Raw genomic sequence first — 22275 nt, forward strand, 5'->3', positions numbered from 1 at the left:
TAGGCAGCATCAGATGTTTCTAAGCTGAATATTTAAGAAACATCTGATCTGGTCTCTTGAGCTTCGGATTTATACGGTGGGTCAAGATCCGGACCCTGCTGGGCTTTGCATGTTGACTTCTCGCTGATTAATACAGCTTTCTGGAAGTCTTAAAGGGATCTGTGGATATCCTCAGGCTGGGTTCACACGGGGCAGATTCCCGTCGGAAATCTTGCAGTTTGGCCGCAGCAAAAAACGTGAGATTTCCGCCGGGAGAACTGCCGCGGTTTAAGCCGTTTGAGGCGGCCCGGCCGCTCGCTTTTCCGTTGCGGCCGGCGCTCCCATAGAGGAGAGCGCGGCCGCGACAAAAATTAACAAAAAAGTAAAAGTAGACATGCTGCATCTTCTGAAACCGGTTTCAGCCGGACTTACCGCAGCGGATTGGCCGTCCCATGTGGACGAGATTTCTGAGAAATCTCGTCCACATGGCTGGCTAATCCCGAGATTAGCGGCCACGGCGAAATTCCGCGCGGCAAAACCGCAGCAAATCCGCCCTGTGTGAACCCAGCCTAAGAGTGCTGCAGTTGCTTCAAGTTTATTTTGCCCCTTCCGGTACTGACTGGCGGCTGTTATGTCAACACCCCTCCCCATCGTTATCAGAGCACTTGGTGAATGCAGTCACCCCTAGCACCCCTCTCCGCTGCCGGCCATCTGGGGGCAGTAAGGAGCAGGAGCACTTTATAATGAGGGACAACCATGTTCTGCAGGCATATTAGCACTTTCTGCTTAGCTGAAGCAGCGCTGCTGATTAGAGCCCCCTGATTGGCTCTTCGGCACCACGTGACTACACAGCGTGCACGCGCATTGCCTTCAGCAGCCGTGCACTACACACTACACTTAACCCTTTAGTGACCAAGCCTGTTTGCGTCTTAATGACCAGGCCAAATTTTGCAAATCTGACACGTGTCACTTTAACATGGAAAAACACCAGAAAGGTTCTGCATATCCAAGCGATTCTGACATTGTTTTTTCGCCACATGTTGTACTTCATCTAGGCGGAAAAAAAGACCGATAGAATTTGTGTTTATTTATTAAAAGCGCCAAAACTGGGAAAATTTTGAAAAAAAAAAAAAATCGCCATTTTTTCACATTTCCAACTGCAATATCTCAAATATGTGCAAACATAATATAGACATTTTTGCTAAGATATATATTTCCATCCATTTACTTTATTTTGGGTGTACATTGGAAAAACTTTTGTGTTTTTTTTTTTAACCATTTAGGAGACGTACAAATTTAACATTACTTTTCAGCATCTTGAGGAACACTTTGTTTTCCTACACCAAGCCAAGATTGGAAAGGCTCATAGGAGTCAAAATGATAGATACCCCCACAAGTGACCCCATTTTAAAAACTACACCCTTAATGTATTCACTGAGGGGGGTCAGGAGTATTTTAACTCCACAGTTTTTTTTAGGAGTCAATGCAATTTAGAGGAGAAAAACTAAAATTTCATATTTTTGCAAATATGTCATTTTAAAGACAGGACTTTTTTCTATAGTACACATGAAAATTAGGATTTGCACCCCAGAATGGATACCCCTGTTTGTCCCGTGCTCAGAAACAAACCCATTGTGGCCCTAATCTTACGTTTGGATGCACAATGGGGCCCAAAATGAAAGGAGCAATCGGTGGCTTTCGGAACACAAATTTTGCTTGAAGGAGATTTAGGCCCCATTGCCCACTTGTAGAGTCATTGAGTGACCAAAACTATGGAGAACCCCCACAAGTGACCCCATTTTGAAAAGTAGACCCCTTAACGAATTTATCTAGGGGTACGATGACTTTTTTGACTTCACAGTTTTTGAATGAATCTAAGCCAAGCAGAAGGAAAAAATTATGATTTTCATTTTTTTGGCAATTGTGTCAATTTAAAAACAGTTTTTTTGTACAGTGTACATAGGAATGAAGACGTTCACCCCAAAATGGGTACCCCCCGCTGTCCCGTGTTCAGAAACATACCCATTGTGGCCCTAATCTACTTAAAGGAAACATAGCTAGGCCTATAATGGAAGGAGCACCCATTGGATTTCAGGGTACAACGGAATAAATTCCAGTCCCCATTGCCCACTTGTAGAGCCATTGAGCGGCCGAAACGATAAAGAACCCCCACAAATGACCCCATTTTGAAAACTAGACCCCTTAACAAATTCATCTAGGGGTGTACTGCGTATTTTGACCCCACAGTATTTGAATGAATCTAAGCAAAGCAAAAGGAAAAAATTACGATTTTCATTTTTTTGGCAATTTTGTCAATTTAAAAACTGTTTTTTTGCACAGTGTACATAGAAATAAAGACTTTCACCCCAAAATGGATTCCCCCGTTTGTCCCGTGTTCAGAAACATACCCATTGTGGCCCTAATCTACTTACAGGACACATGGCTAGGCCCATAATGGAGGGAATGCCCGCTGGATTTCAGGGCAGAACGGAATAAATTCCAGGCCCCATTGCCCACTTATACAGAAAAAAATTTGACTTCCTAAAAATAATCCCGCCCCCCACCCCCATTTTTTGGCATTCCCTAAATATTAGATAAAGGTAATAATATAAACTGCGTTTTATGTCCGAAGACAGGGGTAATTACGGAGGCTGGTTGGGTTGGGCGCATGGGGCAAGAAAACCGGTATTCCCCCTCCTCTCATGTATTTTGGGGGTCATTTGTTGACCTCAGCGGCGGGGATGGGGTGTAAAAAGTGGCGCTGTGAGGCTTTGTAATCTTGCTGCGGTGCAGCAGTCTCACAGAGAAGGCGCTCAACAAGGTGCTCCTGGAACTGCATGAAGGCGAATGTTCCCGGGGCTTCTTGTAAATTACGGATTACAGGTAGCGGTCTGAATAACGCCGGGCTCACGCAGCCGTAGGCGGAATCCGCTTGTGGAGGCCCGCTGCGGATTCCATCTGTGAGCCCGGCTGTGACTCTGCGTACGGCCGCGTAATGTACTGCGCATAACTGCCTACTCACACAGGCGGTCATGCGCAGTACTTTTTTTTTGTTTGCATTTCCTGCGCCGTCGCTTAGAGATGACCCGGGTACCCGCAGCCCGTACACAATGTATTTGCATACGGGCTGCGGGTATATCCGCACAATGGGCTCTAGGTCGCGGATATCCGCGGTAAAATATAGCATGCCGTGTTCTGTTTCTGCGAGTGGATTCTGTAATTCCGACCCGCTAATTGGGGGGAATTGTGTAATCCAATGCATGTGATTAATCCGTGGATTACCGCTGATCAAGCGCATGCAGAACCCATAATTCCTCTCCGGGCATGCATGACCGGCCTAATGTTAGATCGCTACTTTATCACGTGACCGGGGACCGCTCAACAAGGCCGCTGGTCACCTGCTCCAAGCACTCAGCGACCGTTGGTCGCTGGGAGCAAGGAGATTTACAATTTCCTGGGCTCCTCGCCTCCTGCGAATGTGTCCGGCATTTTGCCGGCGGGCGCATGTGCAGCAGCCAGAAGGGTCCATGGAGGATAATCGCATCTGGATTCAAATGCGGAAGCCTCCGAGAAGAGGTTTCATCTCCCCCAACCGATCGCATCGGTGAGGGGAGATGAAACTGCCACTTTTTAAAGAACTTTTACGTGATCGCCCTTATGCATTGGATAACAGCGATCACGTGATCAGTAACCGTATACCGCGGCTCCCCGTGACATCTCCAGGCTCTTGGCTACCTTTGGTAGCCAGCAGCAGGGAGATTTTAAATTTCTTGGGCAATCTTTCACTTTTGCGCATGCGTCCGCCATCATGCTGACGGGCGCATGCGCAGAAGCTGGGGTAAGGTCCACGGATCAACATCCCACCAGGGAACAAATCCGGGACCTTGGGTACGTAATTTCATCCCGCCTTACGGATACGATCCGTAAGGGGAGATGAAACTTTAACTTTTTAAACTTTTTTTTAACTTTTTTTTTTTTTTTACTTTTTAACTTTATATGATCACCGTTATCTGTTGGATAACGGTGATCATATGACTGGAAACCACATACAGTGGTCCCCAGTCATATCTCCCTGCACTCGGCTATCTGTGACAGCCGGGTGCAGGGAGATTTTGAATTTGCCGGGCTCGCCGGCTTCTGCGCATGCGCGCCGCATCGGCACATCGCGGAAGCCAGCGGGGGGTCTCGACACCGGCCGGAGGACATCGGCGGACCTGAGGTGAGTATTTTCACCTCCCCTCATGGATCCGATCCATGAGGGGAGGTGAAACTTTTCTTTTGTTACACTTTTTTTCACTTTTCCGTGATCGTCGTTATCCGTTGGATAACGACGGTCGCGGTAGCGGGGACCGCTCACCGTGGTCCCCGCTGACATCTCCTGCCTCCCGGCTACCTACAGGAGCCAGGAGATTTTAAGTCTCCCGCGCCGCCGGGCCTTCTGCGCATGCGGCTGACGTAATGCCGCCTGGCGCGCATGCGCAGAAGGACGGCTACGGCGCCCGGAGCATCGGGACAGCTGGGAGTCGTGCGGCGGACCTCTGTGAGTAATTTCAGCTGCTCCGATGGATCCGATCCATCAGAGCAGCTGAATATGTCACTTTTTTTGCAGTTTTGTTTACTTTTTTGCGATCGGCGCTATCCATTGCATAGCGCCGATCGCAATGCCCGGGGGGGGGGTTTCCCGCAGCCCGGGATAACAGCTCCATGCTGTCAGCTACCTGCGGACACCGACAGCATGGAGCTGTCATGTCCACAGCCCGAGGGGCTTTATTCTCTGCAGGACACATGTTTTTACGTCCTCAAAGGAATAAAGCCCACTTCGGGAGGACGTAAAAACACTATGGGCTGGTCGTTAAGGGGTTAAGCAGCACGGGTTTAGTTTTAGGGTTAGTGTTAGGTATAGGGTTAGGTTTAGGGTTGGGGTTAGGGTTAGGTATAGGGTTAGGTTTAGGGTTAGTTTTAGGGTTTGGGTTGGGGTTAGGTTTAGTTAACCCTAACCCTAAACCTAAACCCGTGCTGCTTAACTGTAGTGTGTAGTGCACACGGCTGCTGAAGGCAATGCGCGTGCACGCTGTGTAGTCACGTGGTGCCGAAGAGCCAATCAAGTGGCTCTATTCAGCAGCGCTGCTTAAGCTAAGCAGAAAGTGCTAATATGCGCTCTGCACCGGTCTGTAACTGACGTGCAGATATAACTCCGCCTCCTGGCCCACTGACAGAAACCACAAAGATTACCAGGTTAGTAATGTTGTGGGATCTGCGCCACCTGCAGGCTTCTCTGTACACTGTCAGTGCGGATGCAGCTCACCAAGTGTGATGTCACCTCCAGCGCGGCTGCGGGACTCTGTGTACTACTGATACGGGGACGGGCGAGAATTGTTCTGGGAACAGCGCCACCTACAGGAATGTCCGTGTACGGCAGACGTCCCATGTACTGGATATAAATGGCACGCCAGCTACGTACCTAGGCGGCTGCGCGACATCTGTGTACTACTGATAGGGAGACAGGCGAGAAGGAAAAGTGTTCTGCGAATAGAGCGATCACCTGCATGCCGCGCCCCCTGTGCATATATTCCTATTCCACACCACCTCTACCCGAGCCAACCCAAACAATTAATCACCGAATCACTTAATCCAAACAACCAATCAGATTGCAAATAGTTGATTGTTGAATATTTAGTTATACGCGCCTCCGTGCTGCAGTTACCGGACAGCTTATTGCCTCAGCACGAGCCCAGCCGCCCCCCTCCCCCATCCGGTACTGACTGCGGCCGCTGTGCCCCCTGTTCTCAGAGCACTTGGTGAGGAGGGTCTGCAGGTATCAGCAGGTCCCGATATGTCAGCTGGAGAAGATAGGAGGGCGCTGCCGGGAGATAGGAGAGCACCGCCGACATGCCGGGAGATACTTACCCAGCACCGCCGACATCACAGAAACCACGTACACTTCGCCCGGCAACAAGTGGGGAGAGGAGCGATCCAACAACACGGTCATGTCCGGAGAAGGACGACGTCTTTGGGAATCAACGCGATTGGTGGTTGTTCTGTTCAGTCAAGTTATTAACCAATCGTGAAGCCTCCACCTCCCCTGCTGACTGCAGTCTTGTGCCACCATAGCAGAGCTGCAGCTGTCACTGCTGGGGAAGTCCCTAAAGACGCGGCCGACTTTCAACTTTACTATTTAAAAACTACCCCCTTTTCTTTCCCCATGGAGATCTAACGGCTCGTGTTTGTGAGGGAAACTAGTTTTTATTCCTACAAGTTTTTTTGGTATATATAAAACTTTTATAAATGTATTTTTGGAGAGTTTAAATAAACATCAATTCTGGTATTTTTTTCCTTTACAACATTATTCATGCCGCAGGATAATGATTTTTCTCTTCTGCGGGTCGGTGCGGTTCCGATGATACTATTTTCCCCGTGGACGGAGCTTCGGGAGGGCTGGTTTTTTGCAAGATGAGCTGTAATTTTTATTGGTACTATTTCGGGCTATAGCTTATTTTGATCACTTTTAGGGCTCCGAACGTATATCTCCTGGGTGCCGATATACGCTGTCCCTCTCTGCAGGGGGAGGAGGCTGGAAGACCCGGGAGCAGTGCACTGAGCTCCCGCCCCCTCTCCACCCCTCACCATTATTTGCAATGGGTGGGGCGGAGCCAATTTCCTGCTTTTAGCTCCGCCCCTGCCCCTCCCACTGCAAATAGTGGCGAGGGGCGGGACCAAAGTGTACGGCTCCCGGCTCCTCCAGCTTCCTCCCCCTGCAGAGAGGGACGCCGTATATCGGCACCCAGCCAATATATGGTTGTCTGAAGGCGCACTTAGGCTGACTGTCCACAGGCGAGTTTGAATTGCATTCCCCGCAGCAACAATCCGGCCGCGGAGAACACAGTGAATGCTTTCCATAGTGTTGCTATGGAGAGCGCTTCCCCCCCTGGCCACAAGCAGAGAATCATTGTGATTCTCCGCTCACTGCCAGTAAATTGCAGCATGCTGACAGCGGAGATCCCCCACGGGATACCGCAACGCTCGTGGACAGACAGCCTTATTGCATTTTTTTTGGCCGTGCAGGACAGGGTGCAGGTCTGTCTATACAATGAGGCCATATATGGGTGGGTTTTAATTTTATATTTATGTCCCTGTAAGAGATTTGAAGCAGAAAACCTCTGATCGCTATGATAATGCATGCAAGGATCACCAATATCTGAACAGTGTTGGTCTGCTGCTTAGGATCAATGCAGATCAGTTGATCCTCCGGCCTGCTGTAAGGGCAGCGGGGTCAGACATCCACATCGGTGGTCCGGGGCCAAGGTGTAACAGAGGGCTTCACTCCCAATAAGAGCGATGCTTCCATAATACTTCTGTCTCCTCACTGCGGTCAGAACCTGAAGTGTAATAGGAGGCATCTGTCCCACTGATCTAGAGATCGGAATCGCCATCTGACTGCAGCCGCCAGCTGCAGCCGGGATTACAGAACTAGACTAGCCGCTCTACGCCGTTCCCATAACTTCTGACATGCAGGAGCAGCACAGCTCAGTGCCGTACGCAGCTCCCAGTTACTTCTATGAGTGTTACAGAAATGGCGAAAATAACCAGTTTGCCAGTTTTTCAACCACGTTGGGCATCAGATGTGAACCAGGCGGAGACCCTCAACCTGGAGACCAATGTGGGTCCCAGAGGTGGGATCTGCAACTATCAAACATTTATAGCATATCTTATGGATCTGCCATGATTGTGTGAGATGGGAACATTTATAGGGAACCCGTCACCAGCCATAAGCTCCATACACTAAGGGTATATGTACACGGACGATTTTTCTGTTTGAATTTTTGACAAAAAAATTCACAGCAGCCACTTTTTACTCGGACAGATAATCGGTTAGAAAAAAAACCGTCACAGCGTGTCCTATACGATTCTCAGCCAAGATCAGGACATGTAATGTGCGGTGTCCCACACATTGGGCAGCAGACTGTTGGTGTGTCCGAGGCAAGCTGCGGCCTAAATCTCAGACCTAACCCGCAGTAGTCTGTGTGTATATGCTGTAATGTTACTTCTGGTTTAGCGATATGGAATTCGGGAAGCTGTGGTTCATACTCACCCGGGCCCTGTTCCTGCGCTCGTCCCTGGCAAACATAGCGTGCCCATATGTGCCCAGCAACTTGACTCTTATCAGAGGGCCGAGCACGCACAGTCCCATTCATCTCTTTGGGAGGCGCACACACACTGTCTTCTGAAGAGACAAGCTGCTGTGGGCATGCCGACTTCGCTGGGGAACCCTGCAGGAACGGGGGAATCGGGGGAGCATGAAAAGAGGCTTTAGAACTCCACATTACCTGAACTATAAGCACCACAATCTGGTTTATAGTGTTTATAGTTGATGACCGGTCCCCTTTATACATGACCAAAGATCATAAATATAAATTCTCACTAAACTGGTAAAACAAAACTTGAAGGATCTGAAAACATTTTTCTTCATTTTTACTTTCATTTTCATTTACAAACAATTCTACAATTAAAAGAATGAAGCAAACCTTGTTTTGGATCCTCTACAATGGGGGGCACAAGCTGATAGATCAAGGAGGACCACATGGACCCCAGGATGTTAAATGGGGAGGGGGCGCTTGTTTTGGGGTCAGTGCTGGCGGGACGTGTGGAATAATGAAGATGAACATCCAGTATTTAGAGACTTTAACCCCTTCCCGCTCTATGACGTACCGGTACGTCATGGAGCGGCAGGGTATGTATGAAGAGAGGTTGCGTGGCAACCCCTCTTCATACAGTGCGGGCATCAGCTGTTTATAACAGCTAACACCCGCGGGCAATAGCCGCTATCGGCCGATCGCGGCTATTAACCATTTAAATTCCGCTGTCAATTCTGACAGCGGCATTTAAATCCCCCGCGGTGAGATCGGGGGAGCCGTTCCGGTGTCATGGCAGCTGGGGGCCTAATTAAAGGCCCCAGGGCTGCCTTACCAGACTGCCTATCAAGCCAACCCCGTGGGGTGGCTTGATAGACTGCCTGTTAAATTGCAGTATGACGTAATGCAATAGCATTACGTCATACTGCAGGAGCAATCAAAGCTTCGCATGTTAAAGTCCCCCAGGGGGACTTCAAAGAAATGTAAAAAAAAAAAAAAAACAAATCAAGTTTTTTTAATTGTAAAAAAAAAATTATTATAGTTTAAATCACCCCCCTTTTGCCATATCTATTATTAAACAAATCTAAATTCTAAAATAAAAATATGTATTCGGTATCGCCGCATCTCTAAAAGTCCGATCTATCAAAGTAGCGCATTATTTTTCCCGCACAGTGAACGTCGTCCGAAAAAAAAAAAAAAAAAAAGAACGCCAGAAATGCACTTTTTTAGTTACCCTGTCTCCCAGAAAAAACGCAATAAAAAGCGATCAAAAAGTCGTACGTACTCCAAATTGATACTATCGGAAACTACAGGACATCCCACAAAAAATGAGCCCTTGCTCAACTACGTCGACAAAACATAAAAAAGTTATTGCGCGCACAAGATGACGGCAAAAAATAATTGAAAGAAAAATTTTTTTTTTCCAAAGACAAAGAGTAGTATAGTAAAAAAAAACAAAAAAAAATATGCGTTTGGTATCGTAGTATTCGCACCGACCCATAGAATAAAGTTATCATGTCGCTTTTGTTGCAGTTTGTTCACCGTAGAAACAAGAAGCACTAAAAGATGGCGGAATGTCTTTTTTTTTTTTTTTTTTCATTTTACTCCACTTATAATGTACTGAAAAACTTTTTAAAAATTCTATGGTACTTTAAATAGCACCATTGAAAAATACAACTCGTCCCGCAAAAAACAAGCCCTTATACAGCGACATCCATGGATAAATAAAAGGAGTTACGAATTTTTTGAAGGGGGGAGAAAAAAACGAAAATGGTAAAAGAAAAAGGGGCCGCATCATTAAGGGGTTAATAGAACCAAAATGAATTTTAAAATACAACAAAAGCCGGTAAACCGGCCGTGGATCCTGTACAGCACCGAGAACATGGAGGATAAGACAAGAGGACGCGGCGGCTATTTACCGGGCCGGTCCTGTACAGCACCGAGAACATGGAGGAGAAGACAAGAGGACGCGGCGGCTATTTACCGGGCCGGTCCTGTACAGCACCGAGAACATGGAGGAGAAGACAAGAGGACGCGGCGGCTATTTACCGGGCCGGTCCTGTACAGCACCGAGAACATGGAGGAGAAGACAAGAGGACGCGGCGGCTATTTACCGGGCCGGTCCTGTACAGCACCGAGAACATGGAGGAGAAGACAAGAGGACGCTGAGGCTATTTACCGGGCCGATCCTGTACAGCACCGAGAACATGGAGGAGAAGACAAGAGGACGCGGCGGCTATTTACCGGGCCGATCCTGTACAGCACCGAGAACATGGAGGAGAAGACAAGAGGACGCGGCGGCTATTTACCGGGCCGGTCCTGTACAGCACCGAGAACATGGAGGAGAAGACAAGAGGACGCGGCGGCTATTTACCGGGCCGGTCCTGTACAGCACCGAGAACATGGAGGAGAAGACAAGAGGACGCGGCGGCTATTTACCGGGCCGGTCCTGTACAGCACCGAGAACATGGAGGAGAAGACAAGAGGACGCTGAGGCTATTTACCGGGCCGATCCTGTACAGCACCGAGAACATGGAGGAGAAGACAAGAGGACGCGGCAGCTATTTACCGGGCCGGTCCTGTACAGCACCGAGAACATGGAGGAGAAGACAAGAGGACGCGGCGGCTATTTACCGGGCCGGTCCTGTACAGCACCGAGAACATGGAGGAGAAGACAAGAGGACGCGGCGGCTATTTACCGGGCCGGTCCTGTAAGACTTCTGCCTTTTCCTTGTATTTTGCCATCAGTTCTCGGAGGTCGAGCAGCAGATCCTCCCGCTTGAACTCCTCGTATTCGCGCTCCGTCTTTAGCCGCTTCTCCTCAAGGTGTTTCTGAAATAAGAGGGGGAAGTGAACACACTTTATTAGCACCCCAATAAAAAAAGGGTTTCCCCCATCATACAGTGAGATTCCTATAATCAGACATCAAATAATCCAGAACATCTCATAATCTGTCACTTGTCTCCTGCACAGAATGTGAAGGATAAAAGTCTTATTTCTATGCAGCCTTATAAATTGCATTTTGCTCCAGACTCCACGTTCTAAAAATGTAGTAAAACTGTAAATGGGTTTTCGGATGTCTTGGGACTCTTCCCCCATGCTTTACACTGCAGTTCTGCATGCTGCTGGGTAGAAGTACAAGCCAAGCAGGAGGTCCGTTCATGGAGAGAGAACATCTATTACAGTAACAACAAAGATTGTAAAATTAAAGAAACTGAACCCCCAGCGAGAAAACCTGGGGAACCACAACAAACTGTGGGATGTGGGAGGCGTCTGATGATCCTGTAATTGTACAAATCTGCAGATTTCCATCAGAACGGTTGTGACGAGTTATAAAGCCATCCCCTTATCAACAGAATAGGGAATAACTTTATGATCAGCAGGGATCCAACCGCTAGGATCTCCGCTGACCCATAAGTTCCCTGCATGAATGAAGCAGCGATTGTTCATGAGAGCTGCCTTTACATTAAATTTCAATAGGAGTGCTGGAAATGGTCGAGTACGAGGGCTCAGTAACATCCAGCGACGTCATGGAAACGAATGGAGCCGCGGTGCGCTTACACAACTGCCACTTCATTCTTTTGGGTACCTTTGGCACCGCCATTCTCTCTATTGGTGGGGGTCCAGTGGACATCAATCAAAAGTTTGGCACAACCTCTTAAAATACACTTGTCAAAAAAATAAACAAATAAATAATAAACTTAAGCACCTAGAAGAAGGAGGAGGAGATTTGCTGCAGGCTTGTTGACCACTAGACGCCTCTACGACGCAGAAAAGAGATTTCCCCCCGTTACCAGAGTCTGAGAGGGGCGCATTATTGGGATGTGAGAAGCTGGATGGTTGTATCGATGAATTGTCGCCACCGGGCCGTTCTGACCAGACTGTTAGGAGGTGTTGGGACCAGTGGAGGTGTGAAGTCACACAAGGAGACCGGGTTCAGGACGTCTTCCACAGACCGCCAATAGAGGGGATCATCCAACAAGCACAAGCAGCTCCAACTGTTTCGTTGTCCACCATCCAGAGACAGGTGGCGCTATCATAGGCCCGTGTCTGTCGGAACCATTTTTTGTAGAACTTGACGGAAGCACATTTCACCTTACGATGCCCATTATGTATTCTTCCTTTGACACCCACCTATCGTCGACTCCGTTTGTTGTGGTATAGCGATGAATCCATGTTTAGTTTGTGCACCAACAACAGTCATGTTCTTATCAGAAGACCACGGGGTGAGCAGCTCAATCCTGCCTTTGCCTGGTACAAGGGGCAATGACAGCTCAGTGTTTGGTCAGGATGTCCTAAACCTGACTGTTAGGAGGTGTTGGGACCGGTGGATGTGTGAGGGCACACAAGGTAACCGGGCTCAGAAGATCCTCGACAGACCGCCAGTAAAGAGGAGCGTCTGCTCATCCGACAAGCACAAGTAGATCCAACTATTAAGTTGTCCACCATCCAAAGACAGGTGACACCATCATTACACCCGTGTCTGTAGGAACCATTTCAAGACGCTTGGCTGAAGGACATTTGGTCTCATTGCACCAGTTACATGTACGGCCTTTGACACCACCGTTGCTCTGCTTGCATTGGTGTCAAAAACGATGAAACAGGACAGTGACAAATCCAGGTTTAGTTTGGGCACAGACGACGGCCATGTTAGTGACATCGGGGTGAGTGTCTCAGTCTTGCTGTGGAGCTGCACACTGTCCCCTGCTGGTGTGACGGTCTGGGGGCCCATTGCATACAACAGTTGGTCTCCCCTAGTAGTGGTACAAGGGACAATGACAGCTCAGCGATATGTTCAGGACATCCTGCAGCCACACGTGTTCCTCTCATGGCGGCTTCCAGTAGGATAATGCTTGGCCGCACACACAAGGGGGTCAAAGAAAGCCCCCACAACATTGTCACACTCACGTGGCCACCGGTCACCAGATTTATCGCCAATAGAACATTATGGGATCATATGGGACACCAACTTCTAAAGCCTACGAGTTTACATGATCTAGAGGCTCAGTTCCAGCAAATGTGGACCAATACGCCACAGGATACCATGTAGAACCTGTATGCCTCCATGCCTGCCGGTATCACATCTTGTATCCAAGCTACAGATGGTACAACAAGGTACTAGAGCCTACATGCCCGCATATATCACATCTTGTATCCAAGCTAGAGGCAGTACAACAGGGTACTAGAGCCTCCATGCCCCCCTGTATCACATCTTGTATCCAAGCTAGAGGCAGTACAACAGGGTACTAGAGTCTCCCTATAGGGGTTCAGTTGTCTACAATAAATGATCCTTTTGCTCTGATATTGTAATCACTTAGATCAACCTTACAAATCACAGAAAAAGTTTCATTCTATTCTGACAACTCCTTCTAGGAGCTTCAATATTTTTGAGAAAGAGTAATTAAGCAGAACCAGTGCAGCTTAAACCTTCACATTAATCAGGACTATAGGGATTCACTGAGGCAGAGGGATCTTGTTACAAACCAAGTACTCCTTCGCTAGGTTGATTCCCTAAATACATTCTATTCCTTAAATACACCACTGCGGTCACCACCCGAACCAGCTTATCCCCCACCTGTCTCATCTCCTCTTCAGTCTGATGCTCCACCAGCTGCAGCCTGCAGACCGGATGACACAATCTCCTTACTTACATGATACATGGATGTTGGCATCATTGCATTTATGTGCTGCAAATAAAGTAACCTGCACTTATGTACTGGAGGCAGCCATTTTCAGAATTGGGGGGGGGGCAGACTCAAAGAGGGGGTGGGGGGGAAGCACACACCTCGTTTCACCTCCCAAAAACCTCAATAAAAGTTATCAAAAAAAGTCATACGTACCCCAAAATGGACCCAATAAAAACTACAGCTCACTATGTAATGAACAAACCCTCCTATGGCTATGTAGACAGCAAAAAAAAATAAAAAATTATATATATCTTTTGAAAAGTGAATTGCAAGTCCCAAACAATAGTCACGTCCTAAAGTACCAAACTAGGCTGCGTCCTTAAGGGGTTAAATAACTTCTCATCCACCTCCAGCTGCGTCTGCATTACTTACTCCTGCTGAGCCTTCTGCAGATCCTTCAAGGCTTCATCTAGACTCTTGTTAACCCCAGACTCCAGCAGGTGGCGATGTTTCTCCAAGGACTCGATCTCTGAAGTCCATCTCTTCTCCACCTCATCTGCCTCCTGAGTGCGGTCCAAGGATGATATGTAGGGTCAACAGGATACAGTTCCCTCCCATATACATTATAATACCCAATCAAGTACAGCCCCCTCCCAAAATGTCCATCTCCATCACACATCTTCTCACCTCTGCTTTCTGGATAGACGTCTCCTCCAACTTTTGTGCTTCTTCTTTATGACTCTTGGTGTCATTTCTCTTCTCTCCAATCAATGAATGTAACTAAAGAGATAAAACAGAATCCTGTAGAGACGATCGAAGTACAACCTGCAATGTGTATAACAGATGAACACAACTGCTAGTGTCTCCTCCTCACTTCCGCCGGTGAATTATGGGGATTTACTAGTTTCCCAACTGCAGCGATAACGGACGGTGTGATGGGAAGATCCCTGACAGACGAGGTGTTACACACCGATCTTCATGGCGCACAGTCTTAGTTGCGCGATCAGCTGAGGCGCCGTCCCCTCCCCACTAATGGAGGATCGACCTGATAAAAGTTTCCAGCAGATGCCGGCCACGATTTTTCTAGCCACAAATCATCCATTGTAAAGGAGAATCTAGACATTTGTTCTCCAACTACTTTGTATCTGCAGCTCTGCAGTAGTGGGGATCAGGGTCTGGGTGTGGGGCTACTTGCTAACATTGATGAGGGTTGTGGGTCTTACCTGCTCCAGTAGGTCTTCTGCTTCCATCTTCTTGTTGGTGGCGTTTGTGATCTGTCCTTCTGTTTTTGTCAGTAATTCCAGCAGGGGGAGCTATAAGAGGAGGAAATCAATACAGATAGAAAAACTTTATTTTATGGCGTTTTGTGAGAAAACAGCCGCACCCTCCTGATCCAACGTAGCCATGTTACCAAGTCTAATCCCCAAGATACAAGAATACGTCCACTGAGGCGACTTACATTGATCTTGTTCCGGCAGACGTTTAAGCCGCCCTGTTCTCTGTCCATGTTGCACTCGATCTGGAAGTCATAGCCATTGGCGTTTTCTGCGGTGGATGGAATCAGCCGCACTTTCCGCACTACTTTGTGGAACTCTGCAATTTGTGTTTCCACCTACAGGATAAACGAAGGGTTAACTCTGGACTCAGCCGAGTGGCAGTAAATAACCCCCCAAGTCTGTTGTATGCAGTGAATGATGTGTAAACGAGTTTTAATGTAAAGGCACTTTCCTCTTACCATTTTCTTAGCTCATTTGGTCATTTTTGTGTCATCACATTATTGCACTTGCTAGAGCAGCAGTTTGTTCTCCAGAGCAGACGACTCCTAGAGAGAAGCCTGCAGACCAGACTGCATATACAGACTTCTCTATAGCAGGAAGAGTTACACATAGAGATCCTCATCCACTGAAACAAGAAGCCACACGCAGCCTTCTTGAGTTAAAGGAGTTCTATCAGAATAGACTTATCACCTATCCGCTATATAGGTGATAAAAGTCTGATTGGTGGGGGGAGGGGGTCTCTCCACTGATCCCAAGAATGTGGATCTGTGTCCCCCTCTTCTCACTGCACCCCCCACAAAGAGGAGAGTCAATATAGCGGCGCTCCATTCCTTTCCCATTCGACTGCCGGATTTAGCCGAGCGCTTGTACTTGACCATTAGTCAGCCCTACTGAGATTAATTGAGCAGCGGTCAGTGCTCCTTTCAATCATATATCACTGCAGCTAGGTGCTGCGCCCTTGCCATAATGAGTGAGAGAGCCAGCTAGATACGGCAGCACAAAGTTTCTCTTCCTCTATAGTTCTGCTACAATGTATCAGTGCAGTAAAATGTATCCCACTGTTCGGCTCACAGAGGATTCTCTAGACTGGATACCCGCAGATGTCAGAAGGATTAGCCCAGTCTCTTGATGTAAACAGGAATGTTTATAATGACTGACAGAAAGCAGATTTTGAATCATAGAATGGTAGAATTGGAAGGGACCTCCAGGATCATCTGGTCCAATCCCCTGCTCAGTGCAGGATCACTAAATCATCCCAGACAGATGTTTGTAAAGCCTTTGTTTGAACACTTCCTTAGAAGGAGAACTCCCCTCGTCCCGTGGTAACCTGTTCCACTCATTGATCATCCTCACTGTCAGAAAATTGTTTTCCTTTTTTGCTGCTGCATCACACTGTTGACTCATGTTCAGTCTGTGATATATTAGTATACCCAACTCTTTGTCACATGTGCTGCTGCTTAGCCCTATTCCTCCCATTCTGTATGTGCTTTTTTTTCATTTTTCTTGCCCAGATGTGGGACTTTGCATTTCTCTTTGTTAAATACCATTCTGTTAGTCGCCGCACACTGTTCAAGCTCTTTTTGAATACTCCCTCTCTTCTCTAGTATTAGCGATCCCTTCTAGCTTTGTGTCATCAGCAAAATTATGTCCTGACATAATACCAGAAGAAACTTCTAAAAAAGTTTTCTAATGGTGTAAAATTCTTTACTATGGGTTGTAGAAAAAAATCATATAGTCACTGTACTGTCCTTCTTTCTGAACTTTATTAGTGAGTAACTCTTTCCAATCTATTCTATTTACTTGTTGTGAAGACTTCTTTAAATGATTTTATTATACCCTCCAGTTAATCTTACTATAATATCTTTTTCATTTTCTTCATAATCCTTCTGCAGGGAGCATGCTCTTTTAGCTACAATCATTTCACCAGTAGGGATCGCTTTTTTGACATGACTAGGATGTCCGCTGTATGCGTGGAGAGTTGTATTACCTGCTGTAGTTTTGTTATATAACTTGAACTCTATTCCTCCAGTTTTTACATTGCCGAGAAGCAATAAGTCCAAAAAGGGAGTTTGTTAATTAAATTATTATGTATTTATGAAATTCTTTAATTTCAGCCGTTATGTCGCTTGTCAGGTTTTTCTCCCACACAATGACATCATCGATGTATCGAGCATAGCACACCATGCGGCTCATAAAGGGGTTATCGTCACAAAAAATATATAATGTTTCCCACCAACATTATATATATTTACCAAGGACCTTCTTGGTAAGGGTGTCACAGTGGGGGCAAGAAGACATAAAAATCTTGGGGACATTTTATCCCCAAGTTTATTCTCCACACAGGATAATAAAAGTAATGGGTTGTCACATCAAGGGTTTGTAAAATGTGGTAATTTAAGATGCAGCTTATGCCAATTAGCTAAAAATGTAGTAAATTTACTAACAGTATAGAAACCAAAGAGTTCAATATTAAAGGTTTTATTTATTGCAATTCAGCTAATGTTGTCTATATAATCACAAAGTGTAATAAGCAATATGTCGGATGTACAATAAGGAAGCTGAGAACTCGCAGAGTAGAACACATCCGACATATCAATAATCGTAATATAAATCACTCGGGAGTTGTCAGACAGTCTTTGGAGGAGCATGCAGGAAAGATCGAAAGTAAAAAAGAAGAGGAAACAAAATGTGGATGGAGCAGAAATACTGAAAAGAGAGGGGTGTTGGATCCTGACGTTAGACACGAGGTCTCCGAGAGGTATGAATGCTAAAACAGACCATCTATATTATATATATATATATATATTAGGAATTATCTTCTCTATTGTTGTAAGCCCCTGCCCCTTCGTTACGAAGTTGTTGTTTTTTGCTGGAATTGTAATAATTCAGTATTTCTATAATAGTGAGATGAATGGATAATTCATCAATGTTATTTATTACACTATTTAGACGATAGGATAAATGAATGGTATTAGTCTGCAGCATTTATTAAGCGATCTATTGATATATTGGCATTGAATAATAATTTTAGGAAATATTTTTAATAAGAACTTGGTAAGAATTTACAATAAATGAACTGAAACAATATTTGCTGCAAAGAACATTCTGATGGGAAGTTAAACATAAAATATATGAGAAATATGTAGAATACTGAAACAAAACAAATCCAGATTTTGAATATTAGGAATATTACCAGCAGCTAGAAGGGTTGACAGCGGCAATGTTGTATGTAACTGTCATATAAATGTATAGTACATGATACGTTATAATAATCTGTTTATAATATATGGACGGTCTATATATCATTTAGCTTAAATGGGAATGAATCCATTAGATATATGTAAAGAAATCCAATGATTATAAGGCCGGCTTCACACGAGCGTGACGGGCTCCGCCGCGGAATATTCTGCAGTGAAGCCCGTCACGGCGCCCCCCAGAGACCCCATACTTACCAGCGGAAGATAGCGTGAAGACGCTTCTCCGCCCACCGCCGTCGCGTCATGTGACACGCCCACCGCGTCACATGACGCGGCTGGCCGCGTCATATGACGCGGTGGCGGTAGGCAGGAGAGCGTTTTCACGCTATCTTCCGCTGTGTTACAGCAGGAGATAGCGTGAACGGACGGCTTCCATTGACTGCAATGGAAGCCGTCAGCACGTACACCCGCGGCAAATAGAGCATGCCGCGGGTGAGGACGGGAGATTTCACGGTGCGAAATTCCGCGGTGGAATTCCGCATCGTGAGCATTGTGCTATTAGGTTCAATAGAACCTAATAGCTGCAGGCAACGCAGCGGATTTTTGCCGCGAATTACGCAGCGTAAATCCATTCGTGGGAAGGAGGCCTAAGGCTGCAAATACGCGAGTCAGAAGGGAATGGACTAGCAGTTGTGGCCGATAAGGAATGCTATAATGGGTTAAAAATCAGCTGTTTTAAAAGGAACTTTAGTATTTAAGGAAGTAGGTTGCGGCGAATAGAGCGAGGTGAACAAGACTCCGTAGAGTTGAAACGCGATCTCCGTGCACCTGATTTTGTAAAGCACACTCTTCAATAAAAGCAAGAAAAATCCTCTGTATGTGTCCATATTCACGCAACTGTGTCCACAGATTCAAGTGTAACCATCCAGACCGAGTGGTTTAGGACGGGAGTATATTCTTGGCTTTATAATGTGAACGAGCGTGAATGGACGCAGCAAGGTGAGACTCGTTTATGTTCATGTTTATACAAATAACCAATCACCGGAAATGAGTTAATCCAAACAACCAATCACTGGGAATGAGTTAATCCAAACAACCAATCAGGAACGAATGGTGTGGAGTTGGTGTGGAATTTATAGTTATACGCATCCAGAGCGCTGTGCACAGATTACCAGTGCCACCTGCAGGCCTGTCCCGTGTACTGCAGGCTAGTTCCGTATATGAATGGGAGACGTTTTCAGCACTCTGTGCGGCCACGATCAGGACGCCCCCTCCAGTACTGACTGCGGCCGCTATACCCCCGTTATTAGAGCACTTGGTGAGGAGGGTCTGCAGGTCCCCATATGTCAGCTGAAAAAGAGAGCCCGGAGAGCGCCGCTTACAGTGCCTAAAGAAAGACCGCGGGGTTGTCCTTTTCGGGGCGTCAGCCCTCCTTATAAGCAGGGTCTTCCTTCCTCTTCACACCAGCTCATGGCAAGGTACCTTCCTAGTTCTCCTCTCCACACTGGGTTGCAGCCGTCTGGTATCTTACCTCCACACGCTAGAGGGTCAGCTGTCAGCCTTGCTGGACTGGTCCATCGCCTATCCGGTAGGTTGACACAGTGGATCCACGTCCACATTCCTAACAGCTATTATGTGACATTAGAAGATATTACAGGATGGAGGGTATGAGAACTACAACTCCCAGCACATCCAAGCTGTTATTATAGAATGCCAGAAAGTGTAAGAAAACTAACTCCCAGCTACAGCCTGGCTATAAGATCTCATCACTAGTAAACACAATTTTTGTCACAAGAAATATTGATGGTCTTTCTAATGTAACTTTTCATGCTGAATTCAAAAATGTAATCAAAACTTTTCTGTCACTCATGGTTTTTGCGTGACTGCCACTGTTAGGACCTCAAGTGACAAGACCGCTCATTTAATCACACCGCATTTGGATATCTGCCTGAGATGGGACTGCATGCCGAAGTTTTACAGTAAAATAATAACTTCTCCTAAGGGCTGTTTTGTTTTTTTTTGTTGTTGTTTTTTTAACACAAGGAGTGTATACACACATGCATATGTAATTAAAAAAAAAACCTACATGCTTTTTCTTGCACCACACTTAGCTTCACCTTAGGAGGAGGATTTTGGTGTCATTCGATTTGTTGGATCCTCACCACCACCATAAAATCCTGAAATTTGAGCTGGATGCACTGAGGGACCCGTCAAAGTTCCAATGTTAAACTATAGCGGGGCTTCAGGATTCAAGCCTAGTGAAGCAACGTTCATAATCTCGCAATATATAGCGGCGGTTCAGGCAAGCGATGCCCACATACATACACAGACACATATATACTAAAAGAATACACACACCCGGTACGTTCAGCTGGAAGTTGGTACACTGAAAATGTAGTTTATCCTGAAGTCCTGGAAAAGAAAAATAACCAGTTCCAACCACATCGAACATCGAGTCTATTCAGTGTGATATACAGTCAAACCTCTAGTTTCATTGTCTTCTAGTTTAGTCGGGTTCTAGTTTCATTGATTTTTTTAAGCCAGAATTTCGCCTCTAGTCTCACAGGCTGCCTTCCAGTCTTATTGGCGGTCGCCGGCCCACGTGATCTCCTCCTCCTGATGCTGAAACGCTACCCACCCTTCTCCAGCGTCACTGCAGGCGCTAGTGATACAGTACTGCAGTGTAATGTAAGTGGCCATGTTTACACAGTGATGTCACCTGCAGTCCTATGTAAAACCACAGATAACACAGTGATAACGATGAGGATAATGATGTTACCTGCAGTCCTATGCAACAGCAGAGAACACAGTGACAACTCTAAGGACAAATGATGTAGTAGATGTGACCTGCAGTCCTATGTAAAACCACAGATAACACAGTGATAACGATGAGGATAATGATGTTACCTGCAGTCCTATGTAACAGCAGAGAACACAGTGATAACTCTAAGGACAGATGATGTAGATGTAAATGTTCATTTATTCTTCACAGTAGTCTTTTATCTTCATTTATTATTGTTTTTGGTATTAAATACCATATGTATTCCCTATAATTGGGGTTTGGTGTGTTTTTTGGAATGTCTAGAACTAATTAATTGGATTTACATTGATTCCTATGGAAATAATTACCTCGAGTTTCATCGGCTTCAAATTTGGCCTATTGCTTTTTGATGGATTACCAACGAAACTAGAGGTTTGACTAATATATTATATATACACACATATACTGGGGCTCCTGCCCATGGGCGGATATTAGCTGCAGTGGACGTCCAACGTGCACCACCGGGAGGCAATTTGCGAACAAACACCCTAGAGGATGATGCACTAGGGGTTGTTTCTAGTTTTACTACCTACACTGAAGATGAAATTGAAAGAATATTGGCTGGTACGCCTGATGAAGATTTCGCTCTGAATCTACCTACTACACACATGCGGATTAACAAATGGGAAAACATGAAGAAGAGGATTATTACATTGAACCTCCACATGGTGACATTGAAACAGTATTACAAAGCGAAGAGGATCCCGAGGGGATTAAGACCACACACGCAACCGACCCTATTGGGGAATAATGCATTATTTTGCAAGAAATTTGAAGATATTGTGAATAGATTTTCTTTTGATATCATTTTACTAAATATTGAATATTTGCAGCAAGAAGTTAAAGTGTGCCAGGAACAACTCTCCGTTTTGGAATCTGAGATTACCAGCAATGTCACCCAGCATGACTGGGAAACCCGTCGTACCAAAACAGATACTTTTCTAAAGAAATTCAAAGAGGACTTGGAAGACTCTAAGAGATCTAAATGGTTCCGTGACCAACAGGATTACGAGGATGGGACTGTGTTTAGTTGGCAATCACGAAAGACTCAGAAGGGACAAGAACGGATGACTAATACAAATCGAGGAAGACCCAGTTCAAGACGGCGGAGATATCAGAGAAGAACAAATCGTTCTCCCAATCTGTCTTATTCAACGGATGATTCACTCCGGGGTAATCATGCGGCCAATCCGCCTTTTTTAGGACGGAGTACATCGAACAAGCGCAAAAAGAAGGACGAATTCG

The 22275-nt window shown here is 46.1% G+C and overlaps 1 protein-coding gene across 1 annotated transcript in view; it reads right to left on the reverse strand.

The window, feature by feature from the left end:
* LOC136626460 (uncharacterized) overlaps positions 1–16931 on the reverse strand; it is a 53733-nt gene extending 36802 nt beyond the window's left edge. Inside the window, exons 1-7 of the mRNA XM_066601524.1 lie at positions 16866–16931; positions 15195–15347; positions 14959–15048; positions 14423–14515; positions 14168–14298; positions 13600–13726; positions 10808–10940 (exon numbers count right to left, since the gene is read on the reverse strand). Coding sequence (XP_066457621.1) covers positions 10808–10940; positions 13600–13726; positions 14168–14298; positions 14423–14515; positions 14959–15048; positions 15195–15347; positions 16866–16931 — 793 coding nt within the window. The remainder of the gene's footprint in view (positions 1–10807; positions 10941–13599; positions 13727–14167; positions 14299–14422; positions 14516–14958; positions 15049–15194; positions 15348–16865) is intronic.
* Positions 16932–22275: the final 5344 nt, after the last annotated feature.

The sequence above is a fragment of the Eleutherodactylus coqui genome, chromosome 4, assembly GCF_035609145.1.
Source record: "Eleutherodactylus coqui strain aEleCoq1 chromosome 4, aEleCoq1.hap1, whole genome shotgun sequence".
In the NCBI taxonomy this organism is placed as follows: Eukaryota; Metazoa; Chordata; class Amphibia; order Anura; family Eleutherodactylidae; genus Eleutherodactylus; species Eleutherodactylus coqui.